At 41.4% G+C, this 26,023-nt stretch overlaps 2 protein-coding genes across 10 annotated transcripts in view; both read right to left on the bottom strand.

Moving 5' to 3' along the window:
- MCM8 (minichromosome maintenance 8 homologous recombination repair factor) overlaps nt 1–26,023 on the bottom strand; it is a 341,212-nt gene that overhangs the window by 82,224 nt on the left and 232,965 nt on the right. The window lies entirely within an intron of this gene.
- The window catches only part of EHBP1 (EH domain binding protein 1), a 204,946-nt gene that overhangs the window by 145,454 nt on the left and 33,469 nt on the right, over nt 1–26,023 (bottom strand). For all 9 annotated transcript variants that reach the window (XM_066316442.1, XM_066316436.1, XM_066316438.1 and 6 more), the window contains exons 4-5: nt 22,689–22,784; nt 13,485–13,538 (exon numbers count right to left, since the gene is read on the bottom strand). In XM_066316442.1, the coding sequence (XP_066172539.1) occupies nt 13,485–13,538; nt 22,689–22,784 (150 nt within the window). The remainder of the gene's footprint in view (nt 1–13,484; nt 13,539–22,688; nt 22,785–26,023) is intronic.

Here is a 26,023-nt window from a genome sequence, read left to right as displayed (position 1 = left end):
TAACCTCAAAATTATTGTTTGCACAACTCAGCAAAACATCCTTAAATCTTAGGGGATTTCTAAGCCGTCAACAAATTTTTGGGAGAATTTCTTCATTGTAAAAATTAACTGAGCACCTCAAAATAAAACATCCTGGCCACTTTGTGTTAGAATTAGCATCAAGTAGTCCCATCACCTGTCACTGCTCTGATCAAAACAGGTCGTTCCCTCAAACACACTCTATGGCTAAAAGACCCGAAGAGTGATCTATGGAATAGAAATCTACGTGATTACCACAAGTCTACATAAATAAGCAAAAATATCCTGAGCTTAACAAGTTGCTACTTAAATGTTAGACAGTGCTCTGTGAACCACTTTATATTAAAATTGGACAGTTCTAAACATCACACATACAAGAAGTATTGTTTGACACAGTGCCATTTTGATGATAAATTGCAATCTACAGCTCAAATAATTCTAGCCAGGGATTAACATTTCAGAGGCTGAGCCAGAGATTATGTGTGTGGATCTTGAATTTCATCATCTCCCTTCAGCACAATACCTCATTCTTCCTTTTTTCATCTATTCTCTCATGAAGGGTCAGGAAAGCTTAGCCTTGCTGTTTCATTCATTTCATCTCTACATTAACCAGATACCTTGCAGTCTTTAGTTCTTACGTGTTATTCCATTACAAACACTACAGCCCCACTGCACTGTGCTCCAGCTAATGAGGCATGTACCAAATCAAAGGCTGCCATCAAGTGGTTGTAGCACACTGCCAGCACTATGCAAAGTTAGTGTTCTGCACGGGCTTCCACCAGGACACACTTGTCAGGGTGGATTAAACCCTGCCCTCATTTAAAGCTGTGGGGGAAATGCAGATGCTAAGAGAGGGTGGTCCCAGATAATTTCATTTCCTTCCTTTCAAATTCTAAGGTTCAGACTGAGCTGGCACCACCAGGCAGATGTTGCTGCTTCTCACCAGTCTGGACCAGCGGGCTCCAGAATTTGTGCCATCACACTGCTCATCACTGTGCACCAGTGGAGACCAGCTTTAATAACCAGCCAAAAGCTTCTCAGCTAGCGGGGGGACAAGAAGGGTGACACAGAGTGGGGGGTTTCACACAAGATGGGGAGAATAAATACAGTTTCTTGTGCCACCATGATGCCTTGGGAAGGCTGAGCTGGAACAGAGACTGGACAGAGCTGGAGAATAAAGTAGGGATTTACTGAAAGGCCTCCAAGATCCACCTTGGGCAGGACAGGGCCTGACCAGGGCTACACCCAAGGGGGACACAAAATGGGCACAAAAATGGACAAATGGTCACAAAGTCTTACATTGTTATAAGTTTTGGTCCATTTGCATCTTGGGGTTGAATTGTCCCATTCCAGCTCCAGGCTGTGAGGTCCCATCCTTCTTGTTCCTCCCTCCAGCCCACCCTTGTCTGTGCTTTTGGGGCTGAAAGTTGTCCTTGGTGTGCAGCAGGAGAAGGATTTGTTTTGTGTCCCTGCTGTGTGCAGAGCTGAGTGACACTGCCTGTGAGCTCAGAGCTGCACCCCGGGCACCACAGAACCTGAAATAAATGAAAGCTCAAACTTAAGGCATTAACCCTACCCAGTTTCAAATCAAACTGCTTTTAAGATTGCTGATATCTACTCACACTGAATTTGAAGACAATGTGAGAGCTCTTCCTTCCAGTTGATACTGATGAATACCTCCAGCATCACCCAGTGATTTGAAGCAGCCATGCCCTGATAGATCACTCTTCATCACAAGCATTCCAGCCCACCCACACCACTGGCCTTTCCATGCAGATACTGTACTGTCCCATATTGCCATCAGCTCTAAACCACAACCTGCGACTGCAACTCATCTTTGCCTGACAGGCAGAAAAACCAACCAACCACAACCAAAATAAAACCCACTTTCAAAGAATCATGGATTCTCCTTCAACTTTCTTCTTCTCACTTTTCAGTGCACCAATACAGATTTTTTCTGTCCCCCAATGAAAAAGAGTGGTGTCTTTCTAAAAATGCTGGCAATTTTGCTACTTCAGGAAAAAAGCTTTGCACATTCCATGGGACACAGAAAAGTTTTGCATGGTAGGGATGAGACTAAAGATTACCCAGATAATGTCCATCCACAGCATGACTTCCAGCAATTCAGATGTCACTTGAAATAACACCTTCCATCTTGCAGTTGCAACGAAAATAGCAAGAAAATATGATTTGAATGTAATTGATGAAAAGGGTTTGGCTCCAAAGTATAAAAAGGTGAAGAGCCACGTTCTCCTTGCTGCCTGCAGTGGCTGACCATCCAGTCTCCCTTGGTGACCCCTTGCCATTGTCATTTGCCATGTCTTGCATCCTGGACTTCTCATTTTTGTGGAATGATATAAAAAAGGAAAGCAAACACTGGAATAGTAGCATTGGGGAAAAAAAACAAACCAAAACAAACCACCTAGGATTAGGGAAGAGAGGTGAAAAGGTAACAATTTTTTTCAGATACAGATTTTGATGGTAGTTAGTTTCTATCTTCTTTTTTTTTTTTTTTATTCTTTTCAGAATTGAAAAGCACCCAAAAGTGGAAATCACTACCAAATCTTACATTTTGAATAACTTCTCATTCTTCAACAGGGAAAAAAAAAAAAAAGGCAAATAACTAATTTTCATTTCAGGGATGTACTTTACAGGGAAAAATAGGAGACACAATTCTTCACATGATTTTCGAGATCACTTCTGGTTTGGTAAATGCTGCATGTGTTCTTTGAATTTTGTGCTGTGCCTTCCTGTGACTGGAGACTGTTTCATGGAGTTGTTTTGCTTTAGGGAGGAAAGCTTTAAGAGTTTCTTTAATCTTATCCCTTGCTGAGCAGAATACTCTTACAGTATAAATTCATTACAACTATATTATAAAAACTGAGTCTTTAAAGAAAATCCCTGAAAACTAGTAAGTGTATTTATTTTCAGCAGGTGAAGTCCTCAGAGTCAGACACAGTCCTATCTCAGGCTGAGCTGCACATGGTATTAAAACAAACCTGGCAAACCTGCCATCCATCCTGCTCAGTCTGCCATTCTACCACCCTGCCAGGAAGGGCAGGTTGCTTTGCTCTCAGTTCTAGTCTGCAGAAAACCCTCCAGAAGGAGAAATGTTGCTATTTAACAGTGCAATGTAACACACAACTGTACCATCTTCAGGCTTTAAATGAATCATGCTCCACATCTGTATATCATGTAAATCACATTTATACCTGTATCTATATCTGTTTAATTGCTGAAATACAGTGCTGTTGTTAAGGAATGGTTCTCCCAATTCAGTGTTCCCACTGAGACTCTCCAAACCATGCTCCACTCACTCCTCTGCCTGAGGATTCATCCACTGAAAACTGGAGCAGCATTCACCCTTGGAGAGTTTCCTGTGGTGGTAATTTTTCCTCTCAACTCTCACACCCGTGTACACACCAGGGCAGAGGTGGGTTTTCCACCCCACTTCCTCCTGTTGTCTGTGTGATGAGGCAGGTAAAACCCCAGGGTACCTCGTGGTGTGAACTCTCTCTCGAGCACAGGGGTGCTTGCTCCCAGTCGCAGAGACTCTGGTCTGTACTGCTGGGACACGGGACGTTTCCTCTCTGCTCAAGTCTTTCCAGTCTGTCCAGTCTTGGACTGTCTTTCCACAGCTGACACACAAGTTGTTAGGGAGGCAAAGAGATGCTTTTCATATTGCTGGAGTCGGGCAGTCACCTGAAGCACTGTTTGTTCTCCTTTCACTGACATCAATGCCAGTGAGTTGGCACACAGCAATGGCACGTTCCATACAAATTTGCACCACGTGGACTGTGTGCTCTGGATCTACAGGGTACTCTTGTAATTTGAACCTTTATAGATAACCTCCAGCACAGCTGATTGTCTCAGGTACCTTCTGTGGCATTCCACCTGCCTGTAGTCACTGCTAGACCATCCTTGGGAGAGCTTTCCCTCACACATGGCAGGAGTGGCCTCCAGAGATTCTGAGTTTCTGTCCTCTTCCCAATCCCCTTGTCAATGCTCACATTCCCAGAGATCCCAGGGGCTTGGCTTCCATACCATGGGCCATGATATCCCAGCACTGGAATAGCCAGGTCCCCAGGGGCTCACCAGACTGGTGGCTGAAATCTCACAGCTCAGTCCAGGATAGAGATCAGGTGATTATCTCTGTCCCTGCCTCTTCCTCCCATTGTGCTTCCTCCTCATCCCTCACTATGCAAACTGATTTGGTCTCGGATTTCTAATCCTGCTACAGGCTGCCCCTCTGGTTCAGCTCATTTGGAATGTGCCTGTGGGTCTGATTTTCTCCTCCCCCAAGGGTGCTGTCCAGTTTTGAATTGTTTCCAGTGAAGAGCACCCAGCACACGGCAATAAATGGCTCCTCTCTGGAGTTACCACAAGATTCTCCTAGCAAATATTCTGTCACTTTACCAGGGTCCTGTTGTTGTTCAGGGGTGAACTTCCAAACCACCAGAGCAGAGATTTTCCCCAAACACTTGCCCATTTTCTCCCACATTCCATGGCACTCGTGACTATCCACCCTTGGGGCAGATCTTTGAATGACCCTCCCGGAAATCTCTGTGCAGGTATGGACTGCACTGAGCAGTCACAGCAGACATAGCAACAGGGAAATGCTTTCCTTAGAATCCAAGAGAAATTCAAAATTCTCAAAAGCTGTTGTAGCAAGCCTGAATGAGGAAAAAGGAGTGAGAAACTGGGGAAAATCATCCTCCTCTGTTCCCCCCCCAGACTGCAAAAATTAACCCTGTCCTGGCCAGAACCAGGACATACAGACCACTGTGCTCAGTGCAGCAACCTTTGAGTCCAGGGATTACTCTCTGTATGAGTCATACATTTGGCAAAAAATCAGTTTAATCTTACATTTATCCTAGTATGTGGAAACAGAGAAAACACTGATAAGTTATGAAATGCCCTGTACGGCACCTTATTCAATACCATTTTACTCAGGCAACCCTTCTAGCCAAGACTCGGGTTGCCACCATACTTCAGCTAAACCAGAAAAAGTTCATTTCTACTGCCTGTCAAGGTTCAAGAAGCCATTTGGCTCAGATATTGATAATGCAAAACAATGGGAGAGGAGAAACTTCACAGGAAAAACACAACATGATGGTGTAGCATCAATTCAGAATGAAGACTATGCTGGGAGGGAAATGAATGAAATAGCATCAATTAAATTATGGAGGTCAATTAATTTCTATTCTATTAAACTCTATTAAGACAGCTAACAACCAAAGATAAGAGGCTGAAAGAAATAACACTCAGAGCTATTACACTGCCAGATGGTTTTCCTAGTAACAAGGGTTTTCAGGAGGCCAGAACTCTTTATTTTCCTGTCAGCTGGCTATAGTTCTGCTGGTGGCCACTATTTTTAAATAATATGCTCTCAGTTAAATTACAACTGCTTGCACATACAATCCTATCCAGTTACTTAATGCAGAGCTACATTTTATACAATAATGGATATTTTAATTCTTTTTTTTTGACACGTATTTCTGTACCTTGAGCACATGCAATTGCAAGGTATCATCTTGAATGAACCAAAATATTCAATTTGACTCCCAGATTATCTGCCTTTGAAGGTGATTTATGTAAAGAAAAAATTTTTTCAATAAATGCATTGCCATTTTTTCCATTTTCCACACTGAATATTTTGTACTACAGCAGCATATGCTGCTGTTTTAACACCGTACAGCTACCAGGTCAAAAATGAAATTTATCCATCATCATGCTGCCCCAGACAGTGTTATTTTACATAATGATATTCTGAACCACATCAAGAGCAAACACAGAGCCGTGACTGTATGGAGATGTAAAAAACACACTCAGACACAGAAAAACCAGGAAAAAAAAAATGTGTCAAGCTGAACAAGCTTAAAAGCAAAATACTTTTCTATTAAAAGGCAAGTTGCTTGGCTCAGCTTATGCCTGGAGTATGATTAGAACCCCACTGTAAAACAATTACCAAGACACTCTCATGTATTTGATGTCTGAAAGAGAAACGACCTCATGCAGACTGCGGCTCTTGCACGAGCTGGCCAGTGTATTTTACTGCTGATTTTCTATGAATAAACATATGCTAAGAGTGGCTGAAACACACTGCTGGTTTTAAACATGCCTGATGTAGTATTAGAGGTCTCTTTCCAAAGCTGTCTGCCTTGTTTATCAGCTTTCCCGCCTCCAGCTGGCAAAGGACACACCGCTGATAGCGACTCCAATCAGCTGCCTCGTACAACTCTGGCTACAGGAGACAGATTCTTCTAGCAGGACACAGCCTCCCCTCGAAAACACCAACAAAATGGTCCCAAGCAATTCAGAACACAGTTGTACTTTACTGCTGTGAACCAGTAATAACTGCATAAATTAAATGTTGTGTGTTAGTGTGCCAGAGCTTCACACCCAGGATGCTCTGCCTGGAGCCCAGGGGCTTCCTCTTTCCAGCTGCCACTTGCAAGATCCTCCCATGTAACTGTAGCATAAATACTAGAAAATGAGACGTCTCCTTCACCAGAAAATGTTGAGCTGGAATTCTGTAACACAGTTTTCAAAATTGCCATAGCATCTGCCAAATTATATCTGATTTAGATGCACCGAGTGCAGCTATTAACACAGCATCAGAAACAACAGCATTTAAAGGACAGTCTGGGTGCTGCATTTCATTTAGGAGATGAAGATCAAATAACAAAAGAAAATTTTCATAACTAGTTTTGAAAAAATACAGAAGAGAAGAGTTCGATGGACTCACATTCACACACACTCAGGACAGAAAAAGCTATTAAAAGTGTAAAAAGTTAATTAGATATTAGGAGTTATTTTAACAATTTCTCTAAAATTCTTATTTAAATAAGATTTTTGTCATCTCTTAGCTCTGCTTTAATAGGTTATTATGTATTAATGACATAAAGGATTCACAGTGGCCCTAATTCCAGTTGATTTGGGCACTGTCTTGTTTTGGTCAGAAGGAAAATGACATTGAAGGCAGTAAGTTCTATGTCCTAAGTGAACACTAACAGGCTTTGCCTGGGGGTACAGGAATGGCTGCAGGTCAAAAAAAAATCAATTAATTACCAGTGCTGTTCAGAAAAGTTAATGGATCTCTTGCCCTCACAATGCCTGTCTGGAACCACGCTGCTGCTGCTGGTACCTCCCGTTTGTGCTGGGCCATGTAGAGGGGAAAACACCCCCACAGTTTTTCACACCTTCCTAGTGTAACACTCACCCTAAAGGGTGGGAGTTTACTTGTCCTACAGCACTTGGTGTAAAATTCCTCCAGCAGAACCTCCACTATCTTCTGTACTTTTCAGAGGAGATGCTGAATCCAAGGGGAATGTTTAAACAGGGGACTCCTGTAGGGTCAGTGTGGGCACACAGGGGAGTCACCTACTCTCAGACAACCCAAAAAAGAGTGATCTCCTCTGTGCAGAAGCCTCAATTTTAGTTAAAATTCCCCAGAAAAGCCATCATAGAGCAGAGAAGGAACAGCAATGTATTACTGGAAAAGCACAGGATCAGGCCTCCAAGAAAGATTTCCCACCCTGGTTCCTTTACAGCCAGAGCAGCCAATCAAGGCAACAATTTCTGCAAGTTTTGCTCCAAAGGCCTAATCTGGGAGATTTCTCAACTAGAACAAAGTGCTAAATATTTAATGTAAGCAAAAACTAAAAGTAAAACAGGTTTTCTGAATCTCTATTACATTTAAAGCAGAGCAAGAGTGAGACAGCTGACAAAGCAGCATTTAATTCCCAGCTATATCTAAACCAGAATACTCAGTCTAATTTATACAGGCAGCTAGTCACAGTTCACATAATCACACACAGCAGAATATGACAGGGGAATTAAAGGACCAGGAAAGCATGTCTGAACTATGAGCTATTCTAAACATATTAAATGCAGACATTTAATTCAGAAAAAAGCTAACCCAGGCAATTACTATTTTGAGAAAAAAACTACTTCAAGCAAAAAATACAAAATGAATGGATAGAGAAGCTTTTACTACTGTTTCTTAAATAAAGGAAGCAGCCAATTTAAACCTAAGTTATCACATGCTACAAAGATGCACAAGAAGAGATACCCAAGACTTTGTAATAAATTCTAATATAGCAACGGATCAGCAAGTCAGGTATTCATCCTGTTCCTGTGTCAGTCTTTTCTTGCAGCAAATGGCATCAGAATTTCAATTCCCTACTCTACGCTGGCATTTGCTTCCCAACATCTATTTCCAGAAACAGGTGGGAGGATCAGACTTGGGTTTTCATTCGGATGTGGGGCAAAAGTTGCCCTTGCAGTGGTAGTGTTGCAGCAGTACTGTAGTAAAAGACAATAAACCAACCAGTAAAAAAGTATGCTTTAACCAAAATTCTGGGCTAATTACTGTTCCTATTCAAATGAGTTATTTCTCTAAAAGCTTCCTGTGGAAAACAACAGATTCAGAACTATATCTGATGAAAACTTAACTTTTTACTAATACCTCATTTTATTGTATCCTTTAATACTAGAAACAAATTCATTTCTGTGTCCCATCACCCGCCCTTCTCTTTCTCATTACTTTCACCTTATTTATCACCTTTATTCGTAGGGTCATGCCATGCATTTTGAGAGAGAGAAATCATCTCCCCAAACTTGTGAGTGATAAAACAGGCTCCAGGGCATTCAAAATGAGAAATCATCACAAGCAACCACAACCCAGAATTTCAGAGGTGACAGGGGAAAGGGAGGATTGAGAGATGACAACCACAAAAGAGCACACATGTACCAATAAAATGAAGCTGGATTATGTCAATTGTTCCATAACATTTTCTAATGTTTCATTTATTTTGAGGCTTTGCTGATGTTTGAGTGGAGGCCAACACAGAATTCCTTCTAGGCTGGGGCTCCTGAAGCTACACAAGAGAGACTGACAGAAGGAAAAATCAGATCTCATCTTTTCAGCTTAAACTCGTTAGTCTTTGTAACTCTTCCCTGAAGGCCAGCAAGAACAGCAAACTCTAGACTCCTTTTTCCTCTCATCCCAGAACTTTCAGTGAGTCGATTCAAAAAGGCATCATTAAACCCAGGGTCTAAAAAGGCATGGAAGCTTTCTGGAAGACTCTCTAGAAAGGCCAGATGCAGAAACCAGTCCAGTTTCCTAGATTTCAGCGCAAGAACAGCCTGGAAATTCTGCCTGGAAATTGTGCCTGGAATGCTTCCCCAGGCAAGGTGACAGAGTGCAAGCAGAGCTGGGCACAGCTAGTTCCCGAAAGCCAGCAGGACACTCACAGAAATGAATCGGTGGAAAGAGAATGCTAATGACCTGCTAATGCAATCACGGGGAGTGAAATCCCACACGTAAACACGGTCAGTTATTGGGGTCGATTAGTCAGAGGCCAGAAGGAGGGAGCCTCCAGCCACAGGGAGAAGACTGTTCTCCAGAGCTGTAATTGTGAAGAAAATAAAGAGCAGCCTAAAGTGTATCAACAAAGATGTGGGCCAGATCCTGGTCCCAACAAGTGGAGCATTGGAAGAGGCTGACCGGCAATGCTGCAGAGAGCCCATCTTAAAATTGTTTCTAAAACTGTTTAAGCAAGTGTTTGTCTGGAGTTGTGCTGCCTTGAGGCAATAGCACAAGACAGGTGAGGCTGCCTCCAGCTCACAGGAATCCATGAGCACAACACGTGGGGCACTTCCCTCCATTCATCTGCCAAATCAGTGGGTCTGGAATTAGCAAAGACCACGTTTTAATAGGTCTGCCACATAAAAAGAAGGCTACAGTTCGTGTCAGGAGTAATAGCAATTACTGTCAGTGGAATTTCCTACTGGAAAGGGCTTGCTCACCACAGCCCTGAGCCCTGGGAATGACCTATGGACCATGGTCCACCGGTGGGAAGATAGAGAAGCCTGCTATGAACTTTGGAAAATATTATTGTGCTCTTAGAGACACAAACATGGGCTCAAAAATATCTTTGACAAAAAGCTGGGAAATTTGTTTCACAGTCTGTGCTGTTTCAAGTCAGAAAACATTCCATGACTCCTTCGGTGTCATTAAGAATGTAGGAAGTAACTGTCTACAAAACTGCCAGCAAACAAGTAAACATTATGATTTGTCTTCAGTGGATGTTTTTATGTACTTTTCCATGCTTTGAGCATGCTAGGATGCAAAATTACATTTTTCCATTACTTCAGACACCTTTAATTGAGACAAAGTTCTTGTACATAGAGCCAATGAAAGCTTCCACATCTTTGGACCAATTTAAACCTCCTCTCTTCCCTCCTTTTCCTTTCTCATTCCATTAGCTAAACAACCTGCAGAGACTAAGAAACACAACCCGAAACTTCAGGTCAGCTGAACTCTTCTCAGAGGTGCAGTCTTAGTTTCAAAAATGCCCTCCCTTCTGGCACCTCTGTGGGGACACTCATTGAGCTCAGAAAGGAACCAAGTGTGGAAACAACCCATATTCAAATTTCCCACAGACCCAATGAGAGAGAAAAGTCACTTACTAGAGCAAAAGGCTCATAAAATGGGAGGCAGCTCATCCTTGTTCTTTAAATGGAATAGACGAAATACACTGAACATCAGTCTGTAAGATTCTGAAAGCCTTTTACCATTCCACACATGGGCAAGGCTTATTCTTAGTTACAGATTTCTTGCTCTCCTACTTGCAACAGCCAACCTGAACACCCAATGTTATTATTCAGTAGAACATAAAAAACACCAAAAGAATTCCAAGAACTGCCTCGTGAAGTAAAAGCAGGGAATCAATTACACAGAACGTGGTTAATGAGAGATGAAATTAGAGACAAGAAAGTTATCAGTAAATATGCACAGAACACAGGTGTGAAGGAGATAAAGACACAGAAAAGGCAGATAGAAAATGAATACCAAGATTTAAATGGTAAGAAACTGCTCTACAATCAAACTATTATGGATTATACAGTAGATTACAAAGTTCACCTACTAGAATACAAATACTGTGTGGCTAGAAAAAAAAATCTGTAATAGCCAAGGTAATGCATCAAGAAGTAATGTACATATACCCCAAAGAAGAAAATAACCACAAAAACCCAAGCATCTTGTTTCCTTTTCACTTACAGCATGGCTTTCTTGCACAAATCACCTCATCACTACTTAAAAATCCTTCTGAAAGTGCAGAATAAACTTGTTTGGAATTTGGTAGCATCTGCCTGCAAGGCATCAAATTGCAGCTTTTTATCTCTTCTACCTGGTCTTTGCTCAGCGATACCAAAGCACAACAAAATTATTTTGGAGACTGGCTTTTAATACTCATTAAAAAAAAAAAGAAACAAACTCAAAAATTTTAGCAGAATTCACACAGTTTCACAATTTCAGCACATCCCTGAGCTCTTCAGACTTCAGTATTTTGTGTTCTGAGTGTTGCTGACCAAAGAGGAAGGGAAGGCCTGCAGAGAACATCCCTGGAGAAAACAGAAAAGGCCCCAAAGGACTTTTTCCAGAGGTGACCTGGTCTTGTCAGGTTAATGACAGATACACTGTTGTAAAACCAGGTAAAAATCACACTTCAGACCCCAAGAGGGTAAATGCCCATAATTTAAGGAGTGAGGAGAACAACCTCCTGCCTCCCCTATTTCTACCAGGCAGCTGTTCCATGCTCTGGAACGTCAGCCAGCCATTGGAACAAGTGGCACTCGCTCGAACCGATGAACATGTTTTCATCCACCACTAAGTGGAGCTGTTACCTTGGGAAAAAGAGTTTCTCCAGCTCTTCCAGCATTAAAAAAAAAAAAAAAAAAAAAAAAAAAAAAAAAAAAAAAGAGGTGATTGAAAGTAGCCAGACTTATAGCTTGTTTAGCTCACAGTTATTTTTGTGGTGAAACTATTAAATTCATGATTCTGAGGATACTATTTCTACATCCTCCAATCAAAGAATAAACATCTACCTACCGGTGACTCGGTGACTCTTTGGCAGTTCTTGTGAGATGAGCTAACAGCTCAACTGAGGTTGTAAAGAAGTGCTCATGTAACAGATAATTGCCCTGCACTGCTCAGTGAAGGTGTGAGGCTGAGAGCCAGAACAGCAGGCAGTCTGCTGCCCCCTCCACACGGAATACACTGACATGTAAAGAAAGCAGGACACAGACTCAGTCTACACATAAAACCCTGAAAAACAAAAAAACACCTGACACGTCACAGGAAATGCAGCTATACCCAGAGGGGCTGGCTGAGAAATCCACTGACATTGTTTTATCCAGAGCTACTTGTACAGTGACAATTGGGGATGGAGACTTCCCTGATTAAAATAAACTACGTGAGAAAGAAAAGGAAACTCCAGGAAACAGTAACTAAACTGTGTTTTGTGTTAACAAGTGTCCTAAGTGAAAATAGAAACTTGACATTTGAAACAAAAGTATAAATAAAGCACTTTGCTTTCAGCCCTTCTCAATGTTCAGTTACTGGTGAATAAAGCTTGGCTTAAGACATTCAAATCATTTTCCAATATTGACAAGAAAAAGAAGCATTTTTAGGTTAAAAAAAAGATATCATGCCAAATCCATTGCTTCCCCACCTTTCAGTGCTACGTGGAACCACCTGGTAGAAGAGCAATTTCTTTTTTTGTTGCAGAACAACATAAAAATTAAATCATGTCATTGAGAAACAGTCCATAATGAAACAATTACAATGAGGAATAAACACTGCCTTGATTCCACAGTCCTTTAAAGTTTCTTTTCCAAGAAAAGCCAGCCCAGGTAAAGCAGCTTCCCCTTTTTTCAGCCCAGGCAGCCCCAGAGTGGAAGTTGCTGCCCAGCACAGAGAAGGGAAAGGAAAAAAGTACTTGATTTTCAGCCTTGCTGCGTGCAATGTCAAGCACTGCAGCTTGGCAGAGCCTGTTGTTTGTACAGCCCTCAGGAACTCAGCTCTCCATGAGCTCCTGGCTTGGAGGAGCCAGAGACTGACAGGAGCAGCTCTTGGGTTTTCACTGGGTGTACAGGATGTGCAGAGGGATCCCAGGGAGCAGCTCACGGCTCATCCCATCTTTCCACCCTAAATTCCTCCCCCATCAAAGGCGAGCGATGAACCTCTGCTCTCGCCTGGAGAGTGGCACTCAGCCCCAGAAGGGTGTGCTGCCATTTGGGACGTGCAGATGTCATAACCCAGCTCTGACTTGTTCACTGCCCTGCTCACACACAAATAATGTGTCACAGCCCATAAAACAGTGAGTCATGACCAGCTCTGACTTGTTCACTCCATTGCTCACAGCAAACTAATGCAAGGCAGACTGATGTTTACAGGGAAGGAATCTAAGAAGTGCAGGATAGCACTCCCTTCTCCTGCATTTTAATTGTAACATAATAGGTATTTTAAAAACCCTTCATTGCTACAGAGGTAGGATTTATGGTGGTTCAGCTGCTCAAATTTTATTCAAGACTTTTTCAGCATCTAGACACCTTTTAATCTTTTTAAATTATTAAGTCTTTTACGGATAAAGAATAGCAACAACATTTCAGCTTACATTCTCTATGACAAACATCCATTCCTTGTCTTCAAACTCTTCAGCGTGGGGATCCTAGAAAAACAAATCAGAGAATGAGAGTCTAAAAATAATCCAGGATGCAAGAGACTGCAACACAGCCAAGATTTTCACACACTCCAAATTATTTTTACCCACAGAAGACGCCAGAGGGAAATATTTTAGCTGGTATGTAGGCTTTATGGGATGCCCACTATACGATGAATAAACTGGGGTAAAACTGCCAGTGAGGACTTTAATAGACTCCTACAGATACAAACATGAGGTTGATGCTCATGAAGGCCTGTAATTCTGTCACTTTTCATCCAGTGAAAGGGAAAAAAAAAAAAAAGATAAATCTCTCTTTAATTATCTTTAGTTTAACTTTAATTCTCAAGTCCACCTCCCAAATAAACACAACCAATCCAAATCTTGCAGGTAACAGTGGAGGGAGCCACTTGCTTCCACTTGGGAGTGATAAGATGCACACCCCAACCTCCTCAGGCCCAGACTCTGTGAGCACAAGCAGAGATCCAAAGCCACAGCACCTCCTTCCACTGCAGATTCCTTAAACGCTTGTCCTGAGTTCACAACATTTCTATCGTATCACATGTGAGGATCAGAAAACATTTTCACCAACAGGAAGAAAAATAACAATGAAGTTCATGTATTTGGCGCTTTTTTTAATTTAATGAGCTTTCAGTCTGCTGGAGTGGTCTATGTTGTTGTTGTCTGAAAGTAAAATAACAGTGGAGAAGACAATAAGTCATTCCTCTCAAGCCTCTATCAAGGAGCCTAGTTTAAACAAAATACTTTTTTTTTTTTTTTAATAATTAATCATCCAGTCCAAGTTCTGAACAACTGCAGCAAAACTTCTACTCCTGTTGCAAAACAGATTCTCACACTAAGAGAATGTGTCTTGAGTCCTTCTTTTGACATGAAACCTGCTTTTGCTATACCTCAATTCTATCCTATTATTTTTGTTTTATAGGAAAACACTCGATGACTTCTCTGCCTCTGATGTTTGTATGCTATTGGTGTTTGGAGATAAATGTACTTCCACATCATCAGCATTTCCCAGCATCATCTATGAGATCCTCATCAGCATCTCAGTTTTCTTGCTACTGTTTGGCAGCTGGTCCTGACACTACAGCAAACACAGCAATTCCACCTTGCCGTTCGAAATTAAAATATCTAATCAAGATATTTTGCTCCTACCTTATATCCCTTAGTACCATCTTCCTTTACTTTCCAGAATGCTACAAGCCTCACATTTAATCCTCTTGACTCATCTTATCTTAGTCTTTGCTTTAACCCTTGTTTGACTTCAGTTTTGCTTTGAAGTCAGGCAGTAGAGAGAGGCACTTTGCCACTTTTTAACTAGTTCTCTTTGAATACACAAAATATTTTGTAAGTAACGAGTTTATAGCACCAACAACCAGAGAAAATAATGATTTCTTTTTTTTTTTTTTAAATTTTTTCCAGCACACAAAAAACTTGGGAAGTGTGCTCTTAAATAAACCTTCTCTTCAATGAACTATAGTAACACTTCTAGGAGGATATTATCCCATCTCCTCCTGCACATCCTTCCTCCAGAACTCAGCCAAGTGCAGCCCCCCTGGAAAACACTTCCAGTAAAAGAATATAAGATGTTGCTAAAAACTTAAGTTAAAACAGGTTATTAATTTTTATATATTAATAAATCTTTTAAGAGTTTGGTTTTTTTTTTTAAAGAGAATAATTTAAATACTGCAAATGAGTGTCAAAACACGCTGTACCAGTAACCCTAAGGAAAGAAGGGCAAGTAGATACATACAAAATTATACTGAGGTATCTCCATGTTCCAATTAATGTCTTGTAAATATCAGATTATGTAATTATATCTCCATCTCATTAATCAGGTTTGTGGAATTCTGCATGGTGTAAATAAAGTACACGATACCTGCGGGTTTGGTATATACTATATAAATTCTAAAGTTGTAACTTTCTGTAATCCAGCTATTAAATACTTAAATTTTTTAAGAGTTAACCTGGGGCAATTACCTTTCTGTTTAATTGCTTCCTTTGATACAGCATGAAATGACATAATGAGATTTAATGGGATCATTAACCACTTTATGTTTTAATAAGCTACTCCATAATAAGTGACTCAACTCTTAAATATTTCATCCTGCTCAATTTTTTCCCCCCTAACTCCCCCAAAAGCTATTAGGACAAGCTTGCAAGCTGACCTAAAACAAAGTCAGGGTCCAATATTTTTATCCCATGTAACAAACAAAACACTCCTTGTTTTGTTCCTGCAAGGCAATAATCTGTAAAGTCAAACCAAGCTCTCTGTCAGTGGCAATAAAAGTCACACCTCTGAGGGCTACAGAACCAGGTGCTCTGCTGAGTACTTCTGATCATCTGACAGAGCAAAACAACACTGGATAATGCAAAGACTCCTTCACGTTCAACGTTTCAGCACACACTTGAAAGCAACTTGTGAACACTTTAGGAAGATAAATGCAGTGTATTGCCCCAAAAGAGCCTTTAAAAGCTTCAACGACTTCTCAAATGAACAGCCCTACCAAATGTTCAGAGTATGAAATATGCTGATATATGAACACTTTGCATATGTGTAGGATATTTCAGATTTAAAGGCAGTTTCAGATCCAGTTGTTTGGGGTTTTTTTTAAGCCATGTTTCTTGTTAGTTTTAAAATGTCTCCAGAAAGAGAAAATCCTGAATAATTTTATACACATTAACCTCATCGTTTCCTCACAACAGACACATAAGTGGCTTCACTCTGCCACTAAAATGCTTTTATCAGAAGCCCAAGGAGCAGCATAGAGAGTCCTATTTCTAATTAACTCTATTCAGTGGTCACATAAACAGATACTTGTATGATTATAGTTATAACACAGTTTCTTGGATGATTACAGTTATAACACAGTTTCTATTACAAACAACATTTGGGGCTAACATTTCCATTTGGGGCTAACATTTTCATTTGGGGCTAACATTTCCTCATGTAGTCTCCATGAGAGGTGATGTTTCTATAAATCTGCCTAATCTTTCATCTTATTTTGGATTTGAATAAGCCATTCATTACTGCAGAGGTAGGATTTAGGCTGCTCAAATTTTATTCAAGACTTTTTCAGCATGTGGACACCAGTTAAAAAAAACCCACACCATCACACACTTCCCTAATCCTTATTCTCCATTCATTCCCCACATAAAAACTCACATGATGTATCTAGCAAACTATTATTTGAGGGCTATACAGGTGATTATGCTTTAGGAAAAAAATGTTATTCCAAAGAAAAATAACTCCAGGACTAATGGTTATAGAAGCCTTTGGAATGTTCCAACACTGTATGAAAACATTTCTCTGGTAACAGGGCACACAAAACCTCACCTCACCTGCAAGCGGATACAGGCTGGGAATATCTAAATTAAGGAGTTATAAACAGACTTCATTCCCATCTCCCAAAAGCAAATGATAACTAAAATTACCTAAAAAGATGAAGGAACAAATTGCCTCACATCTCGCTGTAACACGAAGGAAGCTGGCAAGAGATTTTTTTTTTTTTTTGATAATGCATACTTGTTTCACCAGTATACCACAAATGCAGAACTACACTCTATCCAACATTCACTGTGGTTTCACCATCAACTGAAAACTGTAAGAAATAGGGAAAGTGAACTGTACAGCTTGTTGTTCCTCCTCATTTTACTATGTAAAAAAAAAAAAAAAAAAAAACCAACATAATTTTTAATGCCAAGGCACGAGTCCCATTTTCCTATCTCAGTTTGTCAGTTTGATGTTCCCTTTCACCATCTTCAACTAAGTTTTAGTGCCTTTTTTCTCTACCCTTTTTTCCTCTCTTTTTTGTCTCGTAAGAATACCTCAGTGTGCCAAAAGTAACGCTCAGGTAAGAAGCAAATCGTAGGGAACTGTGCAAGTGACAAGACATCAGCTTTTCTTTGCAATCCCACCCCTTAGCTTCTTTCTGTGGCACCATTCTGCCCATCCACATGCCAGCCACCCAAAAAGTCAACTCTTCTGGCCTTGGGAAGAGTAAAGGACACCAGACACATTTTTCTGTTCTCTGTTGATCTGTCCATCATGAACCCATATCTGATGAACCAGATCCTTTCTGCAGAGCACAAGGTGGTTTCAGCCTGAAGAAAGGTAAGCCTTTCCATAATTCAATGCAGCCGAACCACCCTAAACCCTAGCTCAGCAGTAATGAATGGCTTATTCAAATCCAAAATAAGATGCAAGATGAGCCAGATTTATAGAAACATCACCTCTCATGGAGACCACATGAGGAAACGTTAGCCTCAAGTGAAAATGTTAGCCCCAAATGGAAATGTTAGCCCCAAATGTTGTTTGCAATAGAAACTGTGTTATAACTGTAATAATCCAAGAAACTGTGTTATAACTATAATCATACAAATATCTGTTCATATGACCACCGAATAAAGTTGTATGTTAATTCAGATTTATTTTTGTATTTCTTGGAATAGGAACAAAGAACATATCAGGGGACTGCTGCATTTCCTCATCAGCGGCCTGAGTGGGTAGGGAAGATCTCCAGACTGTCAGTCCCTTCCTCCCTTCCTTCCCCAGGCCTCCTCCCTCAGCGTTGCTGGTTTTTGAAGCTTGTCTTTCAATTAGATCACTTCATAGCAGCCCTAATCTCCAGTCTTTCTTCTTGGGGAATAACTACTTAAGGACTGTCACAGTGAATCACATCAAATGCTGACAGGGGTGTGTGATCTCCCTTTACCAGTGACCTGCAGCAGATGCTCTGGGTACTCCAGCATCTGTCTTCAGCTTTTGTCCTTGCCTGCTTGAAACCGCACAAGACTCCAAATTTGACCCAATTCTTGTTGCTTTCAATGCCGATTACAGGGGTCTGATTAGTCTAGAAAGTCACATCCAACCGTGATCAGCTTTAATTGGAGCTGCCAGAAAGCAGGGAGCTCTGAGGAGACTGGAGAAACATCCCTGAGCATCACCACACCAAGCTCACACTTCCTTGTAAAGCCTCTGGGCTAGAAAGGCAACAAAAGCATTGAACATCTTTTTCTTTTTTTTTAATCTTTTTTTTTTTTTTAATTAGTCCCCCACTAATCCTTTAAGTTTTTCATTTTTGATGTGCAAATGTGCTTACTTCCCCAAGCTTATGATCTTTATATCTGACACACAACACATTGCCTATGGAACTGGTTTTTGCTCCTATGGAATATTCTTCATAGTAGCTGGTGAAGCCCCTGGTCCCTCCTAAACTGAAATAAGTACGTTCTGAACATACTTATTTCTCATTTACTTATTTCTTATTTACTTATGAGAAATGGTTTCATGAAGAGGTTTTGAGCTGATTTAGGTTCTTTTTTTTCTTCCCCTGTGATAAGACGTTGGCTTTGGTGCAGTGTTCCTGTTACAGCATGGCCAGTTATTATTCTATAAAATCAAAGCATGATTGACTTGGGCTTTCAAGAAGAAGAATAGGGATTTTTTTCTGAGTAATATGTGAGGACAGGAATACTTTCAGCTACACAAGTATGCCTCGATCATCTACTTCATTCTTATTTTACTCATACGTATTTTTTGCGTGCTTAGAAAGCTATGCCTTTAAAAATCTCTTTTTCAAACCTTAGAATTAGGAGTTGGTAATGGTCCCTGTTGTTGCAATGGTAGCTCAGTGTGATAAACCATGTACATTACTGACAAAACAAGTGTTTTGTGTAATCCAATGAAGCAAAGTCCATGCTTACCCCTGAAGAACAAACATTTTTGCTCAGGCTGTCACTTTGCTTTTAAGCTAGAAAATAATGATGTTGCAATTTAAATCCTCACAGTACAATTGATGTTCATTTAGCTTTACTAAAAGCATGGGGCTTGCTTGGCAGCGAAAATTTCTGGTTTAAAATATCTCTCAGCTGATAAAGATCTGTGTTTGTATATAAACCCACTGAAAGGTATACAAGTTCTTATATGTGGTAGTTAAACTTTGCTAATGCAGAGACTCTGAAAAATTAACTGCTGGACCACAACCATGGTAACAAAAAAAAAGTGGGAATTCAGCTCTGGCTTTTCTGGCACTTGTGAATCTTTCCATGAAAGCATTACAAATTATGGATTTTAAATGCACAGTAGGCTTGTTGTTTCATGACGTTTCTTTCTCCTCAGTCTGGCTGAAAAACCCAAGGCATAACTAAACATCAGTGTGGAGCTCAGCAAAGGAAGAAGTTAAACTTCCAGAACAGATGGAACTTTTTATGTAATTAGCACTTCAGTGGCTGGATGGGCAGGAGCTACAGCTAGCCAAGGGAAGCTGAATCAATATATCCATATGATGCTTTTCCCCACATGACTCCAGGGCATCATGAAATTTTACCAGCAGCCCGGAATCAATTGACACAAACAAACAAAAAAAGCTTACATTTACTTGAAATTAAAGTTTTCTAAATGAAGCCCGTAATCCCTTCAGTGTTTTGCTCGTGCAAGAATCATAAATACGTTGTTGTAAACAAGGTAACACCCAAAGAAGGGCTGTGCAGATAATGCAGAATATCTCGTCTGTTGACTGATCACTTTGCTTAGCCAGCTCTCAAAGTGTCCATGGCTGACTACTGGAGAGGAGACTCTTGACATTCTCATCAGCACTCAAAACCTTGACTTATCTCCTAATCCCACCAGCAACGCATTTCAACAGCCACTTACAAACACACTGCCACTACAGTGTGAATCATTTCCCTCAACACATAGCTGCCTGTCTGGAGCCCACTCCTTCCATTCCCAACACCACTGCACTCATCTGTTATCTGGGATTGCTCCACAGCTCTGTGGGAGCAGCCAGCTCCCAGCTCTGGGCTCTGCCAGGCTGGACACAGGCTGAGCCTCTCAGTTCCTGTTGGTTAAACAAAGCCTGCAAAGTGCCAAACCTCCAATAATCATCCTCCTTTGCAGGGGATTGGCTGCAAAAAGGATTTTTGCAGAACTGCAAGATGAGCAGTGTCTTTTTTTTTCTGAGCTGTTGCAAATCTTTTTGTTCCCTTTCTTCTAGAGGAAGGAACAATATAAATCCCCTATGTCCAAGTCAGCTCCCAGAAAGGCAGCTGTGGAGTGCACTCACATATTTCCCTTCCCACTGCTCCAGAGCTGCCCAGACAATGCAGCAGCTGTGTGAGAAACAGCCACTTCTTTTTGCCTGCCTCTGCCCAGAACCTACCAGCTACTGAAATGTCAGCTCTGTGGGTGCTGGGACACGTCCTGTCACAGAGCCAACAGCAGGGGACTGGGCACAGCCTGAACGGGGCCAGAACCATGTCCTGCCTGCAATCCCCTGACAGCTCCAGCACTCCTGGGGCATCCAGCACACAGTCTGCTCCACAAGCTGCTCTGTGCCACCCCTGCATTCCCTCAGAGAACAAAGGGTGTTTGGCCACTTACGGGCACTCTTGAGACAAGAGCTGGAGGATGAATTAGAGCAGATTTTACAGCAAAAGCTGCCTGACAGTGTGACGGTTCTCGGTATTTTGATTATAAATCCAGTGCTCATTCCTCCAGAGACCATTTACAGAAAGCATAGCTGCTGGGGTTATTCACATTCCTGCCTCTCCTCCCAGACCAATTCTTGTGACAGGCAGGCTCATTTTGGGGGAGAAGAAGTCCAGTGAACAGATCTGCCTGCAGAATTAATATTGGGTAAAATTAAGCTTTTGTAATACCTGACACCAACTCCAGAGGCCCTTCCATCCCTCACTAGACAGTCCTACCCTCAGTCTCAGTTACACAACTAACACGGCTGCTGTGCTGTTCTACATAACAGAACCCTGAAGCAGCACAAGTGTAAATAAAAAGATGGGATGGCAGGAGAAGATACCTCCACCCCAAAGCCACAGGATCACTGAGCTACACCCAAAAGAAACTTTATTCTTCATCCTTCACATAACATCACAACCACAATCAAGATTTCTGCACATTTCTGCATCACTTAAAATGTTAAAAATATCAGGCAACATTTACAGTGTTGCATAACCGTGTTCAGACTATACAGACACATTGCCACATAATGCTGACAAGTTTCTTACTCCAAGCAGAGGTCCTCAAGCCAAACAATTTTTGGTAGTGAACATCTGAATTGCAGTTGAAGACTACATGTTTGCTAAGAAGAGAGACAAGTTTATGATAGTTTATGATCACTGCCAACTTGAGAAGTTTGTGTTCATTAGTAATCTCAAAAGCAGGAATTTAAAAAAAAAAGGGGTGGAAAAAAAAAGACAACCCTCTTTTTTTAGGTTTAATGAACCAAGTAATAAATTCCCACTCTAATGCTAGTCAGAAGCCACATCCAAGCTCAGGAAAGTCTCCAAGACAAAGAAATAAAAATACTACTAATTAGAAGGAAATATGTTACTGTTGCCCTAAGCTGCAAAGGGAGCAGTTAGAAATAAGAACAGGCAGAATGTAGATGAAGACACCAGAGGAAAGAACGAGGAAGAACCATGGAATGAATATCCCAGAAATCCTCAGCCTCCTACACTGTCACACATGCAAAGCTGCATTGTTTATCTTTATGCAGAAAGGGCCTTGCCCAATGATATTTGGGAAGTAAGTTCTAGCTTAATTATCACTTCCTCCTCCTGCTTCACACAAATAAACTTTAGGGTTTTTTTTCAGAATAAAAGCAGTTCAAAAAATAAAAAATTTTCTTGTAAAATATTAAAACTCTCTGTACTACTCAACATCCACTCTTAGAACTACAATCAATCATTCTAAATAATGGGAAATGAGGAGCTGGATTCTGTTGCAGCCAATAGTGTGCACTGAAACTGAACAAGGAAGTCTAGAAATGACTATGTTATGACAATTTCTGCCTTCCAGTGTTTAAAAGAAAAACTGCCAGGCTGTAAGCCATGTCCTTACACATGTACTACGTGCACAGTTACACATGTGCTGCACTCTGTGCCAATGCCATAATCAGCTCAGTGGGTATTTCAGTGTGTCAACTAAACCACACAAGTCAGCTTTGGCAGGGAACAGACCATCCCTCTCACCCAGATTTGAACTGAGGACATCAGCTTGTGCAGTTCATGACATAAAACCAGCGAGATTAGACCTTGTGACTATAATCTGGCGTTTCCAGACAGAATTTATTTTCATGTGTTGTTTAGGAAACAGTAAAGATCATGCTTTTAAAAAATACATACCTTGAAGAGAGTCACAGTAATTTCAACATTTTCAGGCACAGGCCACACCACCACCCCACGGTATGGGTTCTTGATTCCAGGCTGCCAGCTGTGTGCCTAAAGGAACAAAAACACCCAGTTGTTTCAAGTTATTATAAAATGTGACTCCCTCCTGTGACTCCCACAGGATCCAGGGCATGCAGGTAGAAGTAACATATCACTGACTCCAAAAGGGTCACATTTTTAAACCCATGACTCAACCGAACACTTCAAAGGACACAATTAAGAATGACAGTAAGGAAACTCAGACCACTAGCAGACTCTTCCATTGAACTAAAGCTGTTCCCCACGAGGTCCTAAATAAACTCAGCTTTTTTATTACATAGCACAGGTCAGGACACTCAGAACCTTGCAAAAATTAAGGCTGTAAGGTCAGAAGTTCTGCAGCAAGCTGAGCTTTATTTACTGTATAACACATAGAGCAGGTCTAATCACATTTACACATAAATGGAGCAAGAAGTTTTACTTGAGAAAAGGAAAGTGAAAACAATGATTTATAATGCTACTAAAACATTCAAGTCCTTAAGAATTAATATGCTGGGGTACTTACACCTAGAAAACATAACAAAAAACCCAACAGTTAAGTAGACTGAGAACCTGTCTACCTTTGAGCACCAGTTTGGGTTAGTGCGAGCATTTCTGCTCTGGTTTGGAATGAATACGACTTTTTCCAAACTCAACCTAATCTGTTTTGTGATGCTGTAAGACAAATGAGGGAAGGATGCTGCTGCAGAAGTAACAGCTATGGAACCAGGGTGTTATCAGAAACATGTGGAAATTTTATCAGGAAAGACTGTACAGATTATTTACTGTAACCTGAAGCCAATTAACTTGTTTTTTTTAAGTCCTAGAGCATCACTCATTGCAATTTTATACTCCTTGCAACACTCAGAACTTCAGATTGAGGCTATTAGAACGTATTTTTGCTAATTTGCTAATAAGGTTAGCAGGACCTGTGACTCAGATTCTCAGGGACCCTAAGGAAACCCAGCAACTTTAAGGATGACTTTGCTGTACCAAAGTGGGAAAGACAAAGCTGGAGAAACAGTCCCATCCCTACAGAGGCAGCAGCTCCCTGCCACTGTGTACAGTAGGGAGTGCCAAACCTTGCCAGCTCTCCTTTGGTTTTATCACATTTTTTTTTTTCTTTAGTGGTCTGCTTGAAACTGCAGCTCTCAAAGATGCCTAAATAGATCAGATTTTTCAGTGAGTGTCTATGCTTTGCGCTTGCAAAGTAGCAACTTGGAGCATCTAAAAAGAAGAAAATGAATTTTAAAATAAGAGCAACTTGAAAGAACTCAATTTCTACTGGTTTAACTCCCCAAATCTCAGTCTAATCTCATCATTCTAAAGAGGGCCTGGATGTATTTTCTGAATAACTGAGCAAACAACACCGAATAACACTAACAAAACTTCAGTATTTTACAAGAAAAAGGGTATTTTGTGAGCAGCGAAACACACCACAGTAAATACCATTACTACCATAACACTGCAGTTTGTGTGTCCCTGTCCCAGAGCCCCCTGCATCACTCCCAGTCTGCCCACAGAGATCTTCAGCAGACACCAGGCAGTGATCCAGAGCCAGACACAAGCTCATGTGCCATACCCTCTGTTAGCATCTCGTAAAATCAGTGACTTCTCCCCCATAGGAGCGCTCCATCCTCTTTGCAGGTACCAGTTTGCACAAAATAATAATTGGTCCGGGTTTTCCCTCCAACTGGCTGACTCCATTCCTAACTCCGGACCGGGTTTTCGCTCCAACCGTGTCAGTCCATTCCGGACCACGGGGGAAAATCCTGTCCGGGTTTTCCCTCCAACCGGGCCAATTGGATTTGGCCAATATTGACAATTATATCAAACTTTTGCTGTCCAAGGTCCAGGCCGGCTCCGTTGAGGAGCACTTGTTCTGTCTATTTAAAAATCCTAAAAAATGAGCATTCACTGATGCAGTCAACACTTCACTTCAGGCCCTTCATCAGCATTTCTTCCCACCACGAAAGTCAGCGAGGCACAATAAACACACAGGGATATCTATGTTTTCCTGTCACTGAAAGCAGCATTGGAAACAAGCTCTAACTAATGAGCTTTTAAAGCAAAGCTGTTCTGTGATCATGAATGTTATTAAGTCCTCCTCTGGCTTTGAAAAATAAACACTGTATCACACAAACAGCTTGACAGAAAAAGATAACATCAAAAGGACTGTCTGGGTTGTTGGGAAGGAGAAAAGGAAAGGGGAAAGCAAAGCCGGAGAAACACAGAGGCAAATGACAGTAATTTAAAATTAAGATGCAGAGTGCTATTCTAATGCAACATTTCTCATGCCAGGCACCTCTAGGCTGCAGTTTCTTCAAGTTACATCTGGCCTATATCAAAAACTCCTTTCAACTCCCAAATTATAAGCCTTGACTTGGAGCTGGATCAGGCCACTACTCCAGATGACAAGGACCTGCTGTCAGGGCTCAGCCAAGGCGAGGCACTGCACAGCACATTTCCACCCTAATCCCCTCCTCTGACCCCATCTTCCATCGGCTGGTTGTGCCTTTAGACACACCTTTTCCTCATTTGCTGCTGGTCCTCACCAGCCATCTCCCATTCTCCTGGAAGCCAGGGCAAGGGCAGCTAAGCAGAACTGACTTCCAGCAGCAGGTGCCTCACCCATAGCCCTGCCCTCGCCCGACTTGTCTCCAGGTCTGAGAGCCACGGTCTGGGAAAGGGAAACAGAACTGCTCTGTTGCATTTCAAAGCAAAAGGCAACTCTTCCTTTTTTCCGCCAGTAGAAAATGAGAGACAACACAGCATGAAAGCTCTTTTAAATCTGGAAACAGGAGCTCCAGGAGGGGCTGCTGAAATATCCTATAAATAGAGTAGGGCTGTGAATGACACTGTCCAACCCACGGCATTGCTCTGGCACAAGGCTGATGCCTGGGACAGGAGGAAATCTCCTAAAGAAAGGCTGTGGAGATGAGCCTACAGACCTGCATGGGCACTTCAGGCTATCCAGTTTGGAGATTCATGTTTCTCTTTAAAGGAACAGTTCCCATCCAGGCAGCTTTGCAATCCACAAATGTGAAGTGAACACCGCTGCTGTTCTGCTGTGCTGGAACTGGAATGTCAGACTCGATAATACATCATTTCAGGAACCTGCCCTTGCAGATGCTTCATCTCCTTTCTGCTCTCTTCACTACCAACTTGCCTCATCCTGCTGGGCAGGATAATTTCATGTTACTTTTCTCTAAGATACTAGAGCTGACCATAACATTTTGAGCCTACTGCAAATTATGGACCAGTTTATATTT

The sequence above is a fragment of the Sylvia atricapilla genome, chromosome 3 (genome assembly GCF_009819655.1).
Source record: "Sylvia atricapilla isolate bSylAtr1 chromosome 3, bSylAtr1.pri, whole genome shotgun sequence".
Taxonomy (NCBI): Eukaryota; Metazoa; Chordata; class Aves; order Passeriformes; family Sylviidae; genus Sylvia; species Sylvia atricapilla.
The sequence above is the reverse complement of the archived record's forward strand: the minus strand, read 5'-3'. Positions and strand labels throughout refer to the sequence as shown.